Source organism: Mustela nivalis (assembly GCF_964662115.1).
Source record: "Mustela nivalis genome assembly, chromosome: X".
Classification (NCBI taxonomy): Eukaryota; Metazoa; Chordata; class Mammalia; order Carnivora; family Mustelidae; genus Mustela; species Mustela nivalis.
This window is the reverse complement of record NC_139040.1, coordinates 114,232,922-114,252,947: the sequence shown is the minus strand read 5'-3', so window position 1 is coordinate 114,252,947 and position 20,026 is coordinate 114,232,922. Positions and strand designations below refer to the sequence as shown.

General features: G+C 39.5%; 1 protein-coding gene across 8 annotated transcripts in view; it reads left to right on the top strand.

Moving 5' to 3' along the window:
* ZFX (zinc finger protein X-linked) overlaps positions 1–20,026 on the top strand; it is a 56,761-nt gene that overhangs the window by 12,923 nt on the left and 23,812 nt on the right. For 4 of the 8 annotated variants that reach the window (XM_082718257.1, XM_082718251.1, XM_082718253.1 and 1 more), the window contains 2 exons: positions 11,093–11,181; positions 14,104–14,673. In XM_082718257.1, coding sequence (XP_082574383.1) covers positions 11,121–11,181; positions 14,104–14,673 — 631 coding nt within the window. In that variant the 5' untranslated portion in view covers positions 11,093–11,120. Of the gene's footprint in view, positions 1–3,233; positions 3,331–3,395; positions 3,422–11,092; positions 11,182–12,439; positions 12,495–14,103; positions 14,674–20,026 lie in introns of those variants that run through there. The other 4 variants (XM_082718256.1, XM_082718255.1, XM_082718254.1 and 1 more) reach the window with 3 other exon arrangements.

Below are 20,026 nucleotides of genomic sequence, written 5' to 3'. Positions count from 1 at the left end.
TTTAATGTTTTACCTTAATTGAATCGATGTCTTTTTTTGTTATAAGTTCATACATCATTCTCCTATTCAAAAACATGTTGTGTAACAAGCACTAGTTTAAGATTTGCTTATACTTGTGTTTTTTATAATTTATAAAATTGTTATAAAATTCACCCTTTAAAAATGTACAATTCAATGGTTTTTGGTAAATTCAGAGTTGTGCAACCATCACCACTAATTATAGGGCATTTTATCACCCCCAGAAGGAACCCTGTGTCCATTAGCAATCATGGTCACTAACTCCCACCCCTCACAACCACTAATCTACTTCCTATCTGTATGTATTTGCCTATTCTTCACATTTAATACATGATCTTTTGTTTCTGGCTTCTGTCACTTAGCATATTCTTTCCAAGGATCATCCATGTTGTAGCATGTATTTGTGTTTCATTCCTGTTGTGTTTTTTTTAAAAGATTTTATTTATTTGAGAGAGACACCCCATGTGTACAAGTGAGCATGAGCTGGGGGAGGGGCAGAGGGACATGCAGACTCCCTGCTGAGCACAGAACCTGGATCCCAAGGTGGGGTGATGTGGGCTCTCTTCTATGGGCTCAATCCCAGTACCCTGAGATTATGAACTGAGCCAAAGTCAAATGTTTAATGGACTGAGTAACCCGGGCCCTCCATTCCTGTTGTATTTTTGTTTTTTTTGTTTTAGATTTTATTTATTTATTTGACAGACGGAGATCACAAGTAGGCAGAGAGGCAGGTGGGTTCGAGGAGTAGAGAGAAGCAGGCTCCCTGTGGAGCAGAGAGCCTGATGCGGGGCTTGATCCCAGGACCCTGGGATCATGACCTGAGCTGAAGGCAGAGAGGTTTGAACCCACTGAGCCACCCAGGCGCCCCTGTATTTTTTAACTGTTAGGAAAATAATCTTTCTGGGCTACCTGGCTGGCTCAGTAGGTACAGCATTGTGACTCTTGATCTTGGAATTGTGAGTTTGAGCACCATGTTGGGTACAGAGATTACTTAAAAATAAAACCTTTTAAAAAAATCTTTATATTACAGTGTAACGGAGTATTTTTTTTTTTAAATATATTTTTAAAGATTTATTCCACAAGTGAGCAGGAGCAGGAGGATAGGCAGAGGGAGAAGGAGAAGCAGACTCCTCGCCAAGCCAGGGAACCCCATGTAGGGATGTGGGGCCTGATCTCAAGACCCAAGGAGAAGGCAGATACCTAACCCACTGAGCTACCCTGGCGCCTCCTGAGTAGTTTGTTTTAAATAAAAAGTAAATGTTCCAGAGTATGGGAAATGAAAAGCGGACAAAAAAGGAGACATCCTGACTAATTGTTAAATTATGACCCTGCCCAAACCTGGAGAGAATACTGCTAAAAACGACATATAACAGAAATAGATGTTGAATTTCAACTTTTTTGGCATCTATTGAGAGTATTAGGATTTTCCTTTTTTGACCCATTAATTTGGGCCATTATTTGGCTCCATCCTTGAATTCCGGAATAACCATAGTTTGTCAAGGTCTGTGTGTGTCTGTGTGTACATGCTTTTTACATGATGGATCACATTTGCAAACACTTCACTTTGGATTCATAATTAATCAAGTTTGTGGTTTGATTACATTATTTTAGTTAGGTTTTTTAAAAAATGGCAAGATTTTGTAAAAGAGAAAGCTTTTCTCCTCTTTTCTCCTCTTTTTCCTTTATTCAAAAAAATTTTCCCACAATTTCATGGTGATTGGGTTTTCCTTTAATGAATTAATAATGCTTTACACATTTCTCATTAATGTGCTAACACAGAATTATAGGCTATTTTCTTACAGGATTTAAAATTTTTTGTGTGTTTATCATTTCAAATTATATGTTTGTGCTTTCTCTCAGTCTCTGCCCCCCCCCCATTTTAGATTATTATCTAGTAGTATTTTGCTATCTCCCCAAACTCCTGAAAAGAGCCAGGTTTAGATTCTTTTGGTGAGGTATAAATTGACTGGCTCCCTAACTTTGCCCCAGAGAATGATGGTGGAATTAATGCTGCTGATACTTAACCTGGAGCTGATACTCAGTGGAGCATGCCACTGTTAGTCATATAAGAAGCAGGTGATCCCTCAACATAGGGTTTATAAAAAGAAAAAGAGGAGAAAGCAGATGTGTTGCAAACCAATCCCTGTGGTGTCTAGCCTGGTCTTTTTTTTTTTTTTCCTCTTTTTAATTATGAAAGGATTTAACCAATTAGAGGTATAAAACATACTACTAATTGCTTTAGCAAAAAATCAGTATAAAAACATTCCATGATTCTGCAACTGTGAATTTACAAATTTTGTTATGGGGCACCTGGGTGGCTTAGTTGGTGAAGCGGTTGCCTTCGGCTTAGGTCATGATCCCAGGGTCCTGGGATGGAACCCCACATCAAGTTCCCTGCTCAGAGGAGAGCCTGCTTCTCCCTGTCCCTCTGCCTGCTGCCCCCCATCCCCGCTTGTGTTCTCTGTCTCTGCCAAAGAAATAAAATCCTAAAAAATTTCTTTTTTGTTATAGTTGTTGAAAAGCCTGGCATTATATTTTTTGCCAGTGTTTAACACATACAGAGAACATTGTTAGTGTCAGTAAACCTTGTAAACCCAAAGTCCTGTATTTAGGAAAAGCCATAATAAGCAGCATGTGTTCATGTAGGTAAGGGAAAAAGTAGGGTCAGTATTAGTTAAGTTATTGTGTTGGTGATCTGGCAAGACAGTAATTTTAAGACGTTTCATAGTTTAAGAATATTTAAAATAGCTTAAAAACTCTAAATCTGTAATACATGGTTTATATAACCAGTTGCCAGAAAACTAAGAAAAGCACTAGCTTGAATGAAGTAACATGAAAACAAGAATGCTTTAATCTAAAAAAAAAAAAAAAAAAAAAAGACCACCCAAATTCTAATGCATTATCAGAAAGATTTTCAAATATAAGGAGACATTACTCATTAAGAAGGAATTTGATAAGAAAAGTACTTAGTTAACTATGGGAATAATCAGTTCAAGAGATGAATTAAATGCCCAGTTTTGGGAAAGATGGCAAGTACAAGAAAAAGGAAAAGGGGAGGAACAGAGTTTCTAATAATACCAGTCTTTCTTCATCATGTACTGTATTTAACAGAGATTGACCTTTTAAAAATGCTGCCCCTCCACATGCAGTTTATTTCCATTAACTATTTCATGTACAATGTAGTTTAAATTAATCTCCCGTTCATATTATGTCAGGAACCTGCTTTTATCCTTCGGTCACATCAAGTGTTTGACATTTTCCCACTCCAGTACACCTGCAACTAAGGGCAGAATACTTCATTAGAGGAAATATGTGAGTAGGATTTCTGTTCAAAATCTCAATAAAGACTAATAAACTATTTAAAAATTATTTTTCAGGACAAAATCAAGAAGAGTGATCCAAAGTGAGTTTTTATACATTATTATTTTTTTTAACTGAAGTGTAGGTGACATACAGTGTTCCTAGTTCCAGTGTATTATATATTATTGTATAGTATATGTGGTACAGTATATTCAGTATATTAAAATGTAGTGACTCAACATTTATATACCTTATGAAGTAATCACCATGATAAATTTAGCTACTATCTGTCACTGTACAAAGTTTTTACAGATCATTAACTGAATTCCCTATTCTGTACATTTTACCTATCTTACTTAATTTATAACTAAAAGTTTGTACCTTTTACATCCCTTCCATTTTGTCCATCCTTCTACGCCCCCTACGGTAGATTGTTGTGTAATGAACCTGGATTGACATATTATTAAGTGAATTAAATAGCAATATTTTCATATGCTTTACATAAGAAAAACTAGTTAGAAAGGATATGCATTTCCTAACATCAAGCTACAGACTTAAAGGCCTTTAAAAACTCAAGTGCTTGGTGTTGACGGCACATCAGTACATCTAGGTTCAGAGGGTCCTTTGGCAGCTCTAAGTCTGAGCATGAATAAGGGCTTTGGAAAAATAAGGCATTAAGAAGACTTGTCATTTTAGGACCAGATTTTAATAGATTTTGCAAGTTCAAACTCTTAGACTTTAAACAAAACAGTGAAGTTATTGATTGGCTCGGTTTGGTTCTATGGAAAAAACTGATCTGTAACAAAAGCTTGGCATTGAGATTTTGAGCAAGTGTACAAAAGTTCCGAGTAGGGCAAGGCAAGGAAGGATGACGGGATTCGGGTATTCACAGCAGTAAGCATTTCTCTTCCTCCTCGTATCACAGAGGGTGGGCAAGGTTGTTTGAAAATAAAATATATTATTCTTCAGGAATGGAATTTGAGATAAAGCTATTAGATTAATATTGTTAATTATATACATCTCTTTCCTTAGTTTTTTTTTTTTTTTTAAGATTTTATTTATTTTAGAGAGAGCACTCACAGGAGAGCAGGGTGAGAGGCGGGGGTGGGGGGAGAGAACCCCAAGCAGACTCTGAACTGAGGGTGTGGAGCCCAAGGTGGGGCTGGCTTGATGTCACGACCCTGAGATCGTGACCTGAGCTGAAACCAACAGTTGGATGCTTAATTGACTGTGCCACCCAGGCACCCCTCCTTAGTGTTTGAGTATTTGATCTGTCAAGTGTTGGTAAGAGTTGTAACTTGCCACTACTATTAATTTTTTCTTTCTGTCTCATAGTTTTATTGTTTTTTATATTTTCATGTTTTTTTTTAAAGATTTTGTTTATTTATTTGACAGATCACAAGTAGACAGAGAGGCAGGCAGAGAGAGAGGAGGAAGCAGGCTCCCCGCTGAGCAGAGAGCCCCATGTGGGGCTCGATCCCAGGACCCTGGGATCATGACCTGAGCTGAAGGCAGAGGCTTTGACCCACTGAGCCACCCAGGCGCCCCATATTTTCATGTTTTATTTGATACATGCAAATTCTTAATGATTTCAAATTCAAGATAGACTAGAGAACACACACATTTTACTCCCCCCCCTTTGAAAATCATATTGAAGAAGCAGAAAAATCCAGAGAAATAAAAAAAAAAAAACTGACAGGTATGCCACTTGTCATCCAGAATATGACAAATTTCTGGTTGAATAAAGCAATTGAGAATCAAAAAATGGCAGTACCATAGGGAGCTTAGTGAACCTGTAGCCTTTTTCAAAAAGTTGGAAGGACCATCCAGAAATTTCATTCTGCATTATTCCTAATCTCAGAAGCAGGGATGTCTGAAAGAGCAAGCTGAGGTCACAGCCAGTTAATTAAAGATATGGAAAGCTAAATCATTTACCTATGAGTATAGATGTCTTCTCATGTGGTTTTCCTCCTGAGATAATGCCAGAAATTCAGCACTCTGATTTACAGATTGTCCATAGGAAATTCCAGTGTGTGGATACTGTGGGGAGAAAGGGACAGTGCTTTAGGTAGCTTGTAGTTAATCTGAGGGTTATTGGACCTCCCGTACCTGGAAGATGGGATGCTTGTCCCTCATTAAAGGAAAGCCTGGCTGTTTACATGGTTCTTTTCTCTCCCTTGGCCTCATCCTTCTAGACTATAGAGCTCTCAATGTGGTCATAATTTAGATTCATTGCTAGGCATATAGGGATTCTCACTTGAGCTGAGGAAATACAATCCAGTTATCAGAATGTAACTTTAGTCTTGACCTTCATCTACAGATATTAATTGACAATCTAGAAGAATCACGCTTTTGAGGAAAATCAGTCTGAAAGAGGCACCAAATCTAAACACTTAAATAATGAGACAGCAGAGGAGACAGTTTAATTTAGAATATAGAGTTAACTTCAGATCTTCAGAGATATTTGGGAAGATACTGTATCCACCAAAAAAAAAAAAAAAAAGAGAGAGAAAAGATTGCTGTGAAAAAGAAGCTAAGTCTATTTTGATCTTAGAATATGACCTAAAAACTCAGTTGACGGGGTAAAGATCAAATTAGCTAGCTTAGAGAAAAGAGTTTAGGGGTTTTTAGAATGTAGTTGAAAGAAAATATGAAAGAAAACGCAACATGGAGGCTAGATTTAGGAGTCCTTACATCATATAACAGAAATTCTAATATGAATGAATAGAGAAGATGGGAGGAAATACAAAAACAACAGAAGAAAATTCCTTGAGTTCAAGAAGGGCTCAGGGTTTTTTTTTTCTTTTGAAGCAATCTCTGTGCCCAACACCGGGCTCGAACTCATGACCCTGTGATCAAGAGTCCCAAATGTTAAGACTGAGCCAGCTCAGTGACCCCCAGAAGGGCTCAAGTCTTTTAATTGGAAACGCCCCATTGGGTTCTGGATGTAAGAAATCAGAGCTTTGTAGAGAGGTAGCAGTGAAAATAAAGAGGACTTGACAAAAATTTAAGAGTGGCTAGCTTAGAGGCAAACTTAATTTAAGGGCTGAATTGGTAAGAAAAGTGAAATATAATTCCATTAGGTATCTGAAGAAATAATGGCCAACTTTGAACAACATGGGGTAAAAATTAGAAATGTAGCTTAAGAGGGAAGATATTAATTAGGCTTTAAATGTAAATTTTCACCAGTTCCACTTTTGCTCTAAGAAAAATCTCAAGAGTATGTGACTTGATTTCAGGGTCTCAAGTTCGATCCCCATTTGGGGGTAGAGTTTACTTAAGAGAAAGAAAGAAGAGTTCTCTTAGAAACAGATCTGCTTTTTGCCTTTCTTGCAGCTTGAGCAATTCCATTTGCTGTGTACAGTACAGTTTGGTTCTCTGAGTTTGACTTAGGGAGAGGAACTAGGGTTGAGCCATAAAATTAAAAGGCAGTGAGTTTTGGGGAGGCCAAAAGCAGAAAAGTAATTCTTGTATGCGTAATAGCTGCAGAAAGCAAAGTGAATATGTAAGAACCCTGTTAACTTGCTCAAGAAGGGAGATCATTACAACGTCTAGGCATCAAGAGATCCAAGATGGAAATATATTCTTTACCCTAATTTAAGATAGATAAATGCCCTTGCTATACCTGTTAACTTGGTATGGTATTTTTACTGCTTCATTTTAAAGAATGGAAGAAAGTTTTTGTGAATTTGTTGAGTTTTGCTCATCCCATTATTTCCCTTAAAACTGTGTTTTTTCTCTTGTGAATCCTTCCACACCATGGTTAGGATCATGATTTTTGCAAGTGGGAAGGGACTGTTTTATTGACCTTGAGGGGAGAATGGGATCGCAGAAGTATTTTTGAGGACATTTGGTAATCAGACAAAATGTTAGTATGTGTTCACCTAAATGGTTAAGAGTATTGGTTCTCTGAACCATTCTGCTTATTTGCCTCCAGATTCAACTCTGGCCTTGGTTTTTGCAGCAGTGGCAGGGGCAATTTCAGTTATGTTATTAGTGCACATTTCCCCACTCTTAGTTTTTCCTAATCCTGAGAACTCTTCTAAGTAGTTTCTGTTCTAAGAGCATTGGTTTCTTTCTGATTATCAGAATTACTTCTAACCACACAGGGGTTACAAAGTTGAAGGATAGTCCTCTCCGCTTGAAGGTACAAAACGTGTTTTTTCCTGATGTGAATTTTGTAATGACAAAATAGAGTGAAAAATAATCAGTCAAAACTGTTTAATAATTACTGCTCACCTATGTCAAAAATAAGTTGAGTGGATACCCACCACTTGGGCCAGTATATCTGTTAGAAAATAAATGGATAGGCTGTAAAATGATGGGAATAATGGCTAATAAGTCTGTTGTGATGGCTAGGGTTAATATTTTCGAGCAGCTGGCATGTTGGGGAACTGTAGGCTTTCTGAGCCAGGGTCAAAGCGGTGCTTGGGAGGATCAGTGTGCAGCAGATGTGACTTGCAGGACCGCCTCCTCAGGACTTGGCCCCAGCCTTCACACGGAACATGCTTCCTCCTCATTTGTTGTGGGAGTGGCAGAAAGGCCAGTGGAGAGGCTATTTTCATCCCCCGTTCCCGGGGCGGGGGCGGGGGCGGGGGCGGGGCACGGTGGGGGTGGGTGGTGGGAATCAGGAAATAGGAAGCTCAGAGTAAGCGGTGACGCTGGAAATAGAGAGGGACAGATTCCTGAGAAGTTGTGGAGAAGAAACGGAGAAGGTCTGACAACCTGATTGAATTTAAGCAGGGAAGAAGGAAAAGGCCATAGTGGTCATGTCAGGAGAAAGCAGGGTTCTGTCCTGATGAAAATGTTCTGCAGGCAGTCTGGTGGAAGTAAGTGTTAGGGCTACCCCGAGTATGTGGATTTGGGGACTCATCTTTGTGTACATGGCAGTTGAAACCGTGGAATAAAAAGAATAAAAGAGGGCTGATCTTTTGGGGTCAAGGCTGCAGTAAGGAGTGGGGAGGCAGAGTAACCAGCAGTTGGCAAGGTGGGGAGAGAAATGAGAGAAGGAGAGAATCCTGGAATCCAGGGGAGTGATTATCTGTCAAATGGAAAAGCCAAGGAGGATGAATACCCAGCAAAAGAATTTTTAGTGTGCGGGTTGAGAATTCTTAGAGCTGATGGGATTGGGTTTTGTAGGGAAACTGGAGAGAGGGCCTTAATACCCTAACCTATTTATTGGCCTCTTAATTGGCTTAATTTTGGAAAGTAGTATGCCATTATGTTTAGAAGATTAATTTACTGTTTATCATTTTGTAATTACATTTTTAAGGGGGGGGGAGAGAAAACATTATGGTCAGAGATGATTTTATTATATTTATTTTTATTTTCTAAAGAATTTATTTATTTTTGAGAAAGTGAGAGAACACGAGTGGGGGGCCAGAGGGAGAGGGAGAAGCAGACTTCCCACTGAGCAGGGAGCCTGACAGGGGGCTTGATTCCAGGACTCAGGACCAACTGAGCCACCCAGATGCCCTGCCAGAGGTGATTTTAATGCAGAGAGAGCAGTTGACAAATTATTTAAAGCGTGTATATTTTCCATTTTTCATAGTTGAAAATATTTTGTTCCTTTTAATTCGAAGCAGTTTGAATAAATAGCACAAAACAGGTCCTTCTTTGAAAATGACTATGTCTCAGAGATGACATGTTGAAAATCATTTGTTATATTAATGTTATTTCAGTTTTTCATGGATGTTTAAGAACTATTTATATGTATGTTTAACATCTGAAAATAAGTTATATAAAAATAAATATTGCAACAAGTAAAATCAGTAAAAGGATAAAAGTTCTGTAGAAATTGAGAGGAAGGAGAGATTATTTTCGTGTGTGTGTGTGTGTGTGTGTGTTTGTTTGAGGGGATTTGGGGTAAAGGTCTAAGCAGAGTTAATAAGGGAAAGGAGTGCCAGGTAGAGGCAACCCTGAGCTCAGTGTAGAGCTGGCATCTTAGTGGGGACATGGGACATTTTTGTTTGGCTGAAGTGTGTTCCTGAAGTCCTCGGGGGAGGTGGTTGAAGGGAAGGTAGGGGAGAGAATGATGGAAAGATAGTTTGGGGCTGGAATTCAGAAGATGGCAGGAGTGTGAACTTTATTTGGAAGCAGCCCGAAGCCATTAAATATTTTTCAACAGAAGAGTGACATCGTCTAGGTGAATCTTTAGAAAAATGACTCTTGGGGCACCTGGCTGGCTCATTCACCGTGTGGGACTCATAATCTGGGGGTTGTGAGTTTGAGCCCCATGTTGGTTATAGAGATTACTAAAATAATAAACTTGAAAAATTTTGTACTTTCTGTTATTTGGAATTTTAGTAAGAGGCATTCAGTCCTTATATCACCAGCAAAAAATGAAAAATGTAAAAGAAAAATGCATCTAAATAGTACCATTTAGGCTGGATTAGAAAGTGAGAAAGTAGATAAGGAAACCAATGAGGGAGGAGGTTTATGCAGTATTTACAACATGAATAAACCACAATCCTTTATTAGTAATTAGTATTAAATGTGTAGTATTTAATTAGTTAAGATTTTCAGTTTTTAAAGATTTACTTATTTTAGAGAGAATGAGAGCGTCTGTGCGTGAGCAGTGAAAGGGGCAGAGGGAGAGGGAATCCTCCAGCTGACTTCCCTGCTAAGTGCAGAGGAGCCCAGTGCAGGGCTTGATCCCACAGCCCCAAGACCATGACCTGAGTAGAAACCAAGAGTCAGCTGCTCAATCGACTGAGCTACTTAGGCGCCCCAAGTTTTTTTGTTTTTGTAAGTTTGGGCTTAAGTAGAAAAAAAGGAGCATTAAGGTCATTGGATTGTCATGTAAAAACCCAAGGCAAGTAAGGTTCTTTAGCTGGGTTTCAGAAAGGTCTAGAACCAGGAGCTAAAAAGCTTTTGGTAAACCTCCCCTCCCTACTCCCTCTACTTTATTTCTCCAGGCATTCCGTGGATTCTTTTTTTAATTTTTTTATATGTAAAACTTGTCTCACTAATCTAACCTGAAGTTGGAAAATGGCCTTCCTCATGTCCTGTGTTACAACCAGGGTTGGTAGTGGTGGGGAGAAGACCTTTGTTCATGGTTTCAGATTGTCAGGGATAAGACTTTGATTTTATTATGCTCACAGATGAACTTGTGTTTACTTTTTTTTACCTAGTGCCAGTCACATGTGGCCTGGAGAGCATAAGTACACTGTGGGAATTTACTTCTCTAGATTGGAGGGTCAGTTAAGAGGGGTCAGTGTAAGTTAGGCAGAATGCCCAAGGGGTGGTTTTTTTTTTTAAGATTTTATTTATTTATTTGACAGAGATCACAGGTAGGCGGAAAGGCAGGCGGGTGGGGGGGAAGCAGGCTCCCTGCTGAGCAGAGAGCCAGATGTGGGGCTTGATCCCAGGACCCTGAAATCATGACCTGAGCTGAAGGCAGAGGCTTAACCCACTGAGCCACGCAGGCATCCCGGATTTATTTTTTTTTTGTTTTTAAAGATTTTATTTATTTATTGGGGGGGGGGCGAGCACAGGCAGACAGAATGGCAGGCAGAGGCAGAGGGAGAAGCAGGCTCCCCGCCGAGCAAGGAGCCCGATGTGGGACTCCATTCCAGGACGCTGGGATCATGACCTGAGCCGAAGGCAGCTGCTTAACCAACTGAGCCACCCAGGCGTCCCCCAGATAAATTTTTGATAGGTGTTCATCTCTCATGCAATTTCGAATGTTTCAGAAATGTAAATGTCATGATGAGATTTTTAATACATGATATTAAAAAAGTAATGCTTGGTTTACTTTTTTTTTCTGATTTAGGAACTGTGACTGATGAGAATTAAAGGCCATGGATGAAGATGGACTTGAATTACAACCACAAGAGCCAAACTCATTTTTTGATGCAACAGGTATAACTTGGGTTGTTGTGCTTCCCAACTACCAGATTTGGAGTTGGCTATCAAGTGGACAAATTGCTAGACTCTCACATTGATACTCACACTTGGGTATATTTTTATCCTGTCACGCCTACATTTGTTAAAATGAGCACATCATTATTCCTGTCCTTAAAAATGTCCTCACAACCAGCATTCGTGTTCTTCTCCATAATAGCAGCAGTATCAAAACGCGGGTGCTCCCTTTAATTACTCGCATCTTGCCGAGTTACAGTGCTGAGTCCGGTTATTTCTCCCTTTGAAAATGTTCCTTGCTTACATCTCTTCATTTGACTTCCTCCCCCATAGACGTTCTCTGTTGTCTCATGCTTAGTCTTTAGTAACTTTTAAATTCTTTTCCTTACCCTTAGTCTCTTTTGTCCAGCCCACCAATTAGAATACTGATCAAAAAAATAACATGTGGATTGTATCCTTTCTCTGTTTTCCATTACCCTGAAGGTAAAATATAAGCGCCAGGCCCTTCACATTCTGACCCTATCCTGCTTTTACAACCGTGTCTCTCACAGGGTGACAAAAGGAGCCCTCTGCTTCAGGAAGATGGAGTCTTCCCTCACTCTCCAAACTCCAAGGACGATGAAATTCATGAAGTTCTAAAAATAGGAAAAAAAAATGTATTTACAGTTTCAGGTTACCCATGATTGCAGTTGTGTAGCATTGTACAATGATTATGCTAGGTTTTATAATGTAAAATGGTTTTTTATCCCACTAGCTAGCCACCCTTTTAAATAAAATGTTGACTGGTTTTCCATTGGACTTAAAATGGTCATATTGCAGTATATTAAATAGTGATTCAGTTTATCAGGAAGTTAAATATTAATAATTTTACATTTTAATTTTTCCTTCAATCCTCTTTAATCTCTAAATCCAGTAGGGGTATATTTATTTTTCTTAGAATAGTCTTTTAACTTACATTTGGTAACTTCAGTTTGATAATGATAAATGCAAAGGTATAATTCTCTCTTCATTAGAACATGAAGTAGAATTAATGTGCTTGAAAGAGAGACTAAGCTCTTTGGAGAAAAACACACACTATTTAGTAGCTTAATCTTGCCACAAGTGAGCCTGGGTCATTGGCTAAGTGGTAGATTGAAGGGCTGTTGCATTTCAGCCCTGATTGTTAACACTACGGTGTTTGTTTATCTTTGAGCAAGTCACTTAATCTGTCAGGGCCTCCATTTTCATGTCCTAATAATAATGAAACCTCTCATTACAGTTTTTCAGAATACTTCCCATACATTCCCATTTGATCATCACAACAGTCCTGTGAGGTATGCATGGCAGATACTACTGTCCTCATTTGACTGATGAGGAAACCAAAACTCAGAGGTTAAATGACTTGCCCAAGGTCACAAAACGAACAAGTGTCCAAACTGTATTCTCTGATTTAGATTTTATAACCGGTCTTCTTGCCACCAAATGCTCTCATCTTCATGTCTGTGAAATGGAGATTACAATGATCTTTTGCTGATGTTAATATTGAGAATATGGAATATAAATGAGAATAAAGCATTTTGTAGAAGTTCTATAGAAATTAAAGCAAACATACTCTGTATTATTTCTAGATGTGATTAAAATGGATATTAACTGGCTGTAAGATTTCCTACATCTTTTTAATGATTTTTTTTTGGCCCTTGTTAGTAATTCTTTGTTAAACAAAGCCATATGTCTCTGAGGACCTGGCCAGTGACACACAATTGTTGAGTTAGGCAGCTGCTTGGACTCAGCCTGGTTTGAGTCACTTCCAGAAGCACCAATCAACAGAGTAGCATTTTAGGTTAAGACTTTTATAAAACTTTGCTTTTCTCTAGACCAGGATCCAAGATACTGGATTTGTTTTCTTTTATCCTATGTTTTTGGCATGGATATTTGATTTTGATTCCCATTTGTGGCATTCGTTCAGGTTAATATTTACAGCGCACCATAATTGTGCACACTGTGTGATCTTGGTGAAGTCATTTAATCTCAGCGGGGCTTCAGTTGATTCAACCCTCTACCTTTATTCCTTAATTGCAGAGTGGACTAGAGTAAGGTTTCTTATATTTTGAGGAGCTGCCTGGGGGATTGGGTTATAGGGGGACAGGAAGAGGCTGGGCGGAGACTGAATACCCTGGTGAAGTTGGGGCAGGCACCGTTCCAACTAACTTTGGCCTCCACCACTCCAGAGCAGCTGCACTTTTATGCATCTCATCTGTCTACAGAGACTCCTTAGCCAGTTGTCTTTTCTCTGTAACTGTGGCCTCCTAGCCCTCTTCTCATTTATGCCCTGATCCTTTTATATCCTAGATTCAGAGGATAATTTCTAAATTTCCACAGTCATAAGTGGAGGGTATTGGTGAGACACTGTTCTAGAACAAAGGGGGATAAAAATGGAAGGGGTGAAAATAAAAGAGATACATGAGAGAGGTGGAAAGATGAAAAAATATGAGCTGAGGAGAAAGAGATGGAACAAGAAGGAAAAATAAATGAGAACATATATAATGAAGGAAAATGGTGTATTTGTCGCCTGAACTTGCATTACTTATTTTTATAATCATCCCTTAAGTACCTTTGTATATGGGATTAGCTTTAGTGAGCCTAGAATTTTACTTTGATGATTTTCTGTGTGTGTGTGTGTGAGACTGTCTCGGGTGCCTTGTTTTCCTATATTTCCTTATGTGTCAATTGATTTGGGATGAGAGTAAAAGTTGTTGTATTAAAAATTTATGTTTCTGGTATGATTCAAAAATAGATTCCCTCTTTGATCTGTATTAGTGTTTGAGAAAACTGAGGAGCTAGTCTGTTTTACTGGTAGGAATTAAATAGTTTCTACATTATTTGAGGTAGTCATGCACACCTACATGTGATTTGTGATTTCAGTTTTGTTTTTTTTTTTTTAAGGAGCTGATGCTGCACACATGGACGGTGATCAGATTGTTGTGGAAGTACAAGAAACTGTTTTTGTTTCAGATGTTGTGGATTCAGACATAACTGTGCATAACTTTGTTCCTGATGACCCAGACTCAGTTGTGATCCAGGATGTTATTGAGGATGTTGTTATAGAAGATGTTCAGTGCCCTGATATCATGGAAGAAGCAGATGTGTCTGAAACGGTCATCATTCCTGAGCAAGTGCTGGACTCAGATGTAACTGAAGAAGTTTCTTTAGCACATTGCACAGTCCCAGATGATGTTTTAGCTTCCGACATTACTTCAGCCTCAATGTCTATGCCAGAACACGTCTTGACGAGTGAATCCATACATGTGTCTGATGTTGGACATGTTGAACACGTGGTTCATGACAGTGTAGTGGAAGCAGAAATCGTCACCGACCCTCTGACAACGGACGTCGTTTCAGAAGAAGTACTGGTAGCAGATTGTGCCTCTGAAGCAGTCATAGATGCCAATGGGATCCCTGTGGACCAGCAAGATGATGACAAAAGCAACTGTGAGGACTACCTTATGATTTCCTGTAAGTCTTGGGGTACCGTGATTGTCAAAGGTATTTTTGAAGGCTGTCTTTCCTAACTTACATCAGGGGTGAAATTTTTCTCGACTTCTATAAAATTAAAGTAAATCTCATAGATCTACCTGCATTGTTTCAGTGTGGAGCCTATAAGATAACCCAAAATTAAGAAAAGTGAAATGGTGCAGAGTAAAGAGGCGTTTCTCTATAAGGACACAATAGAAAGATGAGATTTCTTCAGTCTAGAAAGACAAAGATGGAAAGGAGTAGAACTGAACTTTCTGAAATCATGAAGGATGTGATTAGGCTGTTATGAGCCTTTATTAGAATTAGGAATCCTCTTGAAACTAAAAAGGAGTTCAACTTGGAAAAAAGTGTATAATCAAACACATTCTTGTATATGGATGCACAGTGCTACTTATGTACTACTTACGTACTTACCCTACTTACATGTGAAATGCTATTTCTGTAACAGCATGGAAAAGAGCTCTGGCATAGTATTGAAACTTTAAATGATTCCAAAACGTGATTTCAAGTATGATGGACTCATAGTAGGTTATTGAAGAAAGTAAGGTGTTTTGGAATACACTTGAACATTTCTAACTTAACGTCTGGAAGGATAGCTGTATCTTTATACAACCTGTTTCTTGGTACCACTTTCAAAGATAAAATCCTCAATTGGATAGACCACAGTTCTGACCCAGTATGGGGATTCTTGTGCCTTTAGGAACTAAACGTCAAAGACTCACAGACTATTTGCTTATATAAATTCACAAGACTGTTTGCTTTGCTTGAATACCTGTTACAATAGAGGAATTTCACATAACATATATTGGAGTCCACCAGCATTTTAAGAAATACTTTTTAAAAGCTCCCGATTTTGGAAATTGAGAATTCTTTGTGTGAAGAGGAAGAAAACGCCTTCATTGAACACATGTGTTTGGTTTCCCTACTCTGTGTTAGACATTGTTGTAAGTAGTGCAGATATGGATAGGTGATAAATAAAAAAAATACATAAAACCACTGTTGCTAGAGAGCTCACAGCCTATTGCAGGAGAGAAAGAGAGATTGCCCTGTGATGCAGAGACATGACCAAGTTGCTGTGGAGACAAGGTGGAGTTGCTGACCTGAGCTCAAGGACGAGTTCTAGTTTTTACCAGGTGAAGAAGGGCACGAGTTGGGAGACATTCGAGGCAAATTGTATAGAATGTTTAAAAAGAAAAAAAAAAAGTCCTGGCTGTTGCTGGGAATGATGGGAACTTTAGGAGGTACTTGTATATCTTTGGGTACTTCTTGGTGAATTCATTAGAACAAATTTCTTGAAACAGAATTGCTAGATCAGAGGATATACACATTTATAAGTCTGGTGATATTGCCTCAATATTCTACCCAATAATAATTCCCCCACCAGGTTTATGAGAAGATCCATTTCCCTACACAACTGACCAACACGATATTATTTTCCTTTTTAGTTTCTGCCAATCTCACAGGGAAAAATATGATAGCCATTTGAAGTTTGAGTTTATTTTAGCAAGATAATTTTGATAGTGATACAGAATAAGAATAGATGAGGGAGAGACTGGTGGTGGAGGTTAGTTGAAATGGTTCATTTATGAGATAAAGAAGATCCTAAGTGCCTTCATAGGAATGGGGATGAAAGGGGGAACTGGATTCAAGAGTTCAGGAAGTAAAATGAATGGGATTTGGTGACAGATATAATAGGGGTGGGGAGCTGAGGGAGAAAAAAATTCATGGAGGAGCCTAAGATTTCTGCCTTGGGGAATTGGGTGCCTGGGCATGCTGTTACCCGAGAGGTAGAGAGAACATGATTTAGGACCTGTTAGAAGTTAGAGTTGCTCGCTGGGGTCAATCTAATGGATGTTTTTTCTAAGCAGTTGCTAATAGGATTTGCTGCCTTTTTTTTTTTTTTTTTTTTTTTTAGATTTTATTTTTTTATTTGAGAGAGAGAGATCTCAAGTAGGCAGAGAGGCAGGTGGAGAGAGAGGGGGAAATAGGCTCCCCGCTTAGCAGGGAGCCCGATTCGGGGCTCTGTACCAGGACCCTGAGACCATGACTTGAGCTGAAGGCAGAGGCTTTAACCCACTGAGCTACCCAGGTGCCCCTGCAATTTGCTGCTTTTGAGAGGGTTTGTGGCTAGAGGAAGAAATTTGGGACAACAAAATACAGAGGGTATCCCGTATGGAAATGGGTGGTGGTTCCTCAGAGAGTGCTTGCAGAATAACAAGTATGGGTCCTTTAGATATTCAGTAAGTATATGGAGAGGAGCGCATGAAAATCAGAAGGTTTGGGGAAGTGGAGGAGAAAATCTTTAGACCTTTTTAATACTGTTAAAGATGAAAAGAATTTCTAGAATGTCATCACTGAAAGGAGATAGTGGACCTGTTTCTTTGAGCAATTGGGAGGTCATTTGTATCTTAATTAAAATAGTTTCAATACAGCATGGGGCAATGGAGAGGAAATAGAAGAGCTGAACGGTAATGGATTGAGAAGTTGGTGGAAGTGAAGTAGGTGAAGCGATTTGTATAAATGGCCATTTTGGTCGGGAAGGGACAGAAGAAGCAAGAGTATAGCTTTTGATGTTTGGTTGGATAGTGAAAGTGTGTTGAGTATATGTATTGTCTTATATGTGCAGGATACAAACCATTGGATAGAGAGACTAAAGATAAGGGAAGGGTTACCAGGGGTTACCAGATGGAGCAATTCCAGAGAAGGAGGAGGGAATAATGAGGTCCAGGGTGGCCGTGGAAGGCTGCTGGGTGAGGTCTAGAGAAGAAGAGGGACTACCTTCTCTGAGACAGAGGCAGTAAAAGGAGCTTTAGAATATTGGGAACAGGTACCTGGCTGGCTCAGTTGGTAAAGCATGTAAATTTTTTTTTTTTTTTTAATCATGTAGCTCTTAATCTCAGGGTTGTGAGTTTGAGCCCCACAATGGGTGTAGAGATTACTTAAAAAGAAAATCTTTTAAAAAGGTAAATAAAGGGGGGCGCCTGGGTGGCTCAGTGGGTTAAGCCGCTGCCTTCGGCTCAGGTCATGATCTCAGGGTCCTGGGATCGAGTCCCGCATCGGGCTCTCTGCTCAGCGGGGAGCCTGCTTCCCTCTCTCTCTCTGCCTGCCTCTCCATCTACTTGTGATTTCTCTCTGTCAAATAAATAAATAAAATCTTTTAAAAAAAATAAATAAATAAAAATAAAAAAAAATTAAAAAAAAATAAAAAAGGTAAATAAAGGGATGCGTGGGTGGCACAGTCAGTTGGACATCTGCCTTCCACTCAGGTCATGATCCCAGGGTCCTGGGATTGAGTCCTGTATTGGGGTCCTTGCTCAGCGGTGAGCCTGCTTCTCCCTCTGCCTACCACTCTCCCTGCTCGCTCTCTCTGACAAGTAAATAAATTTTTAAAAATAATTTAAATAAATAAATTAAAATGTTGAGAGCTATTTTCTTTGTGCGGCAAATTCATCTGCCGATATGGGATGTACAGAGATTGGGTGGAAGGCTGAAGAATAGAGGTGACAAGTTGAAAAGCCTTAGTCTTAAAGGGAGGGACCAGGGCAGGAAGTTTAAGAACTTACAGGATAGATTATTTAGCTGCGTCGAGGGGCTGGCTGAGATTGGGAGTCTTTAGTTTGTATGTCAGATGTGCCATTCAGTGTGAAAACACCATTTTGAAATACCACTATGAGATTTTCTGTTGTAAGACCAGGCAACCCAGAGGCAAGGCTGAAGAAAGTAAGGAGTTGGGTTCATCGTACTTTATGAGAGCAAAGGGCTAAAAGGATCTGGTGAAATATTTAGGAGACAGCACTCTTGGTTCTCCTTGACTTCCCTTTTCATTGAAACTTGTTTGCTAAGGAGTAAAATGTATAACATTGGTTTGACCTGTAGCTTCATACTACCTCTTGCCTTCATTACTCTTTCAGGAAGTTCAGCCCTCCAGGAATGTCATTAAAAAAACCTCCCAAAAGTTGATTTAGTAAGGGTTGACATAGTATACTAGATTCTTTTTTTCTTTATTAAGATTTTATTTATTGAGAGAGCACATGAGTAGGGGGAGGGGCAGAGGGAGAAGCAGACTCTCCACTGAGCAGGGAGCTGGACACAGGGCTCATTCCAGGACCCTGAGATCGTGACTGAGCTAAAGGCGGATGCTTAACCAGCTGAGCCACCCAGAGACCCCAGTATACTAGAATACACCGTATTACAGAGTCCAGACTTACAGAATTTTCATTAAAAATCTTACAGTCCGGGGCGCCTGGGTGGCTCAGTGGGTTAAGCCGCTGCCTTCGGCTCGGGTCATGATCTCAGGGTCCTGGGATCGAGCTCCACATCGGGCTCTCTGCTCAGCAAGGAGCCTGCTTCCTCCTCTCTCTCTGCCTGCCTCTCTGCCTGCTTGTCATCTCTCTCTGTCAGATAAATAAATAAATAAATAAAAGAAAAAGAAAAAAAGAAAACTCCCTCTTTAAAAAAAAAAAAATCTTACAGTCCTCTTTCTTTTGGTCCCTGGGTTTCTGCTATTTTATATAGATTTTAATGTTCCTTAAAAAGCAAATAAGGGTGGATACAAACTGTTATTGTTATGTATTTTTATATATTTTATGTATGTATATAAGTTAACAATACAGTGATAGTTTTTTCTTTTTTTTTAAAGATTGATTTATTTACTTCAGAGATAAAGAGAGTATGGGAGTGGTGGGGGGCGGGCAGAGGGAGAGAGAATTCTTAAGCAGACTCCCTCCTGAGCACAGAGCCTGATATGGGGCTCAGTCCCAGGACCCTGAGATCATGACCTGAGCCAGAATCAAGAGTTGGCCGCTTAACCGACTGACTGACCCACCCAGGTGCCCCTATTCCTTTCTTTTTAAAATAGAATGTCACATCCAAGCTTAAAGAATACAGAACACACACACACACACACACACACGTGTGCATGCATAACCTAATCCCTCTATATTACTATAATGAAAAGGTTTGATTACTTTTATTTAAAAAAATTTTTTTAAAGCACTATTTATTTATTTTTGGGAGAGAGAGAGAGAAAGAGAAAGCATGAGTGGAGGGGCTGAGGCAGACGGAGAGAGAATCCCAAGCAGACTCCATGCCAGGCCGGGAGCTCGACACAGGGCTTGATCTAACGACCTTGAAATAATGACCTGAACTGAAACCAAAGTCGGATGCTTAGCCAGCTGCGCCATCCAGATGCCCCTGATTGCTTTTAAGTTGGGTTTAGGGATGGGGACTTTGGAGGGGGTGGTGGTGCCTTTTGGTAGTATCTGTTGTTCTTTTGCAGATACTGCATTCATTTTTCCTCCATTCCATACCACCATCCCTTTTCCTTTCAAAG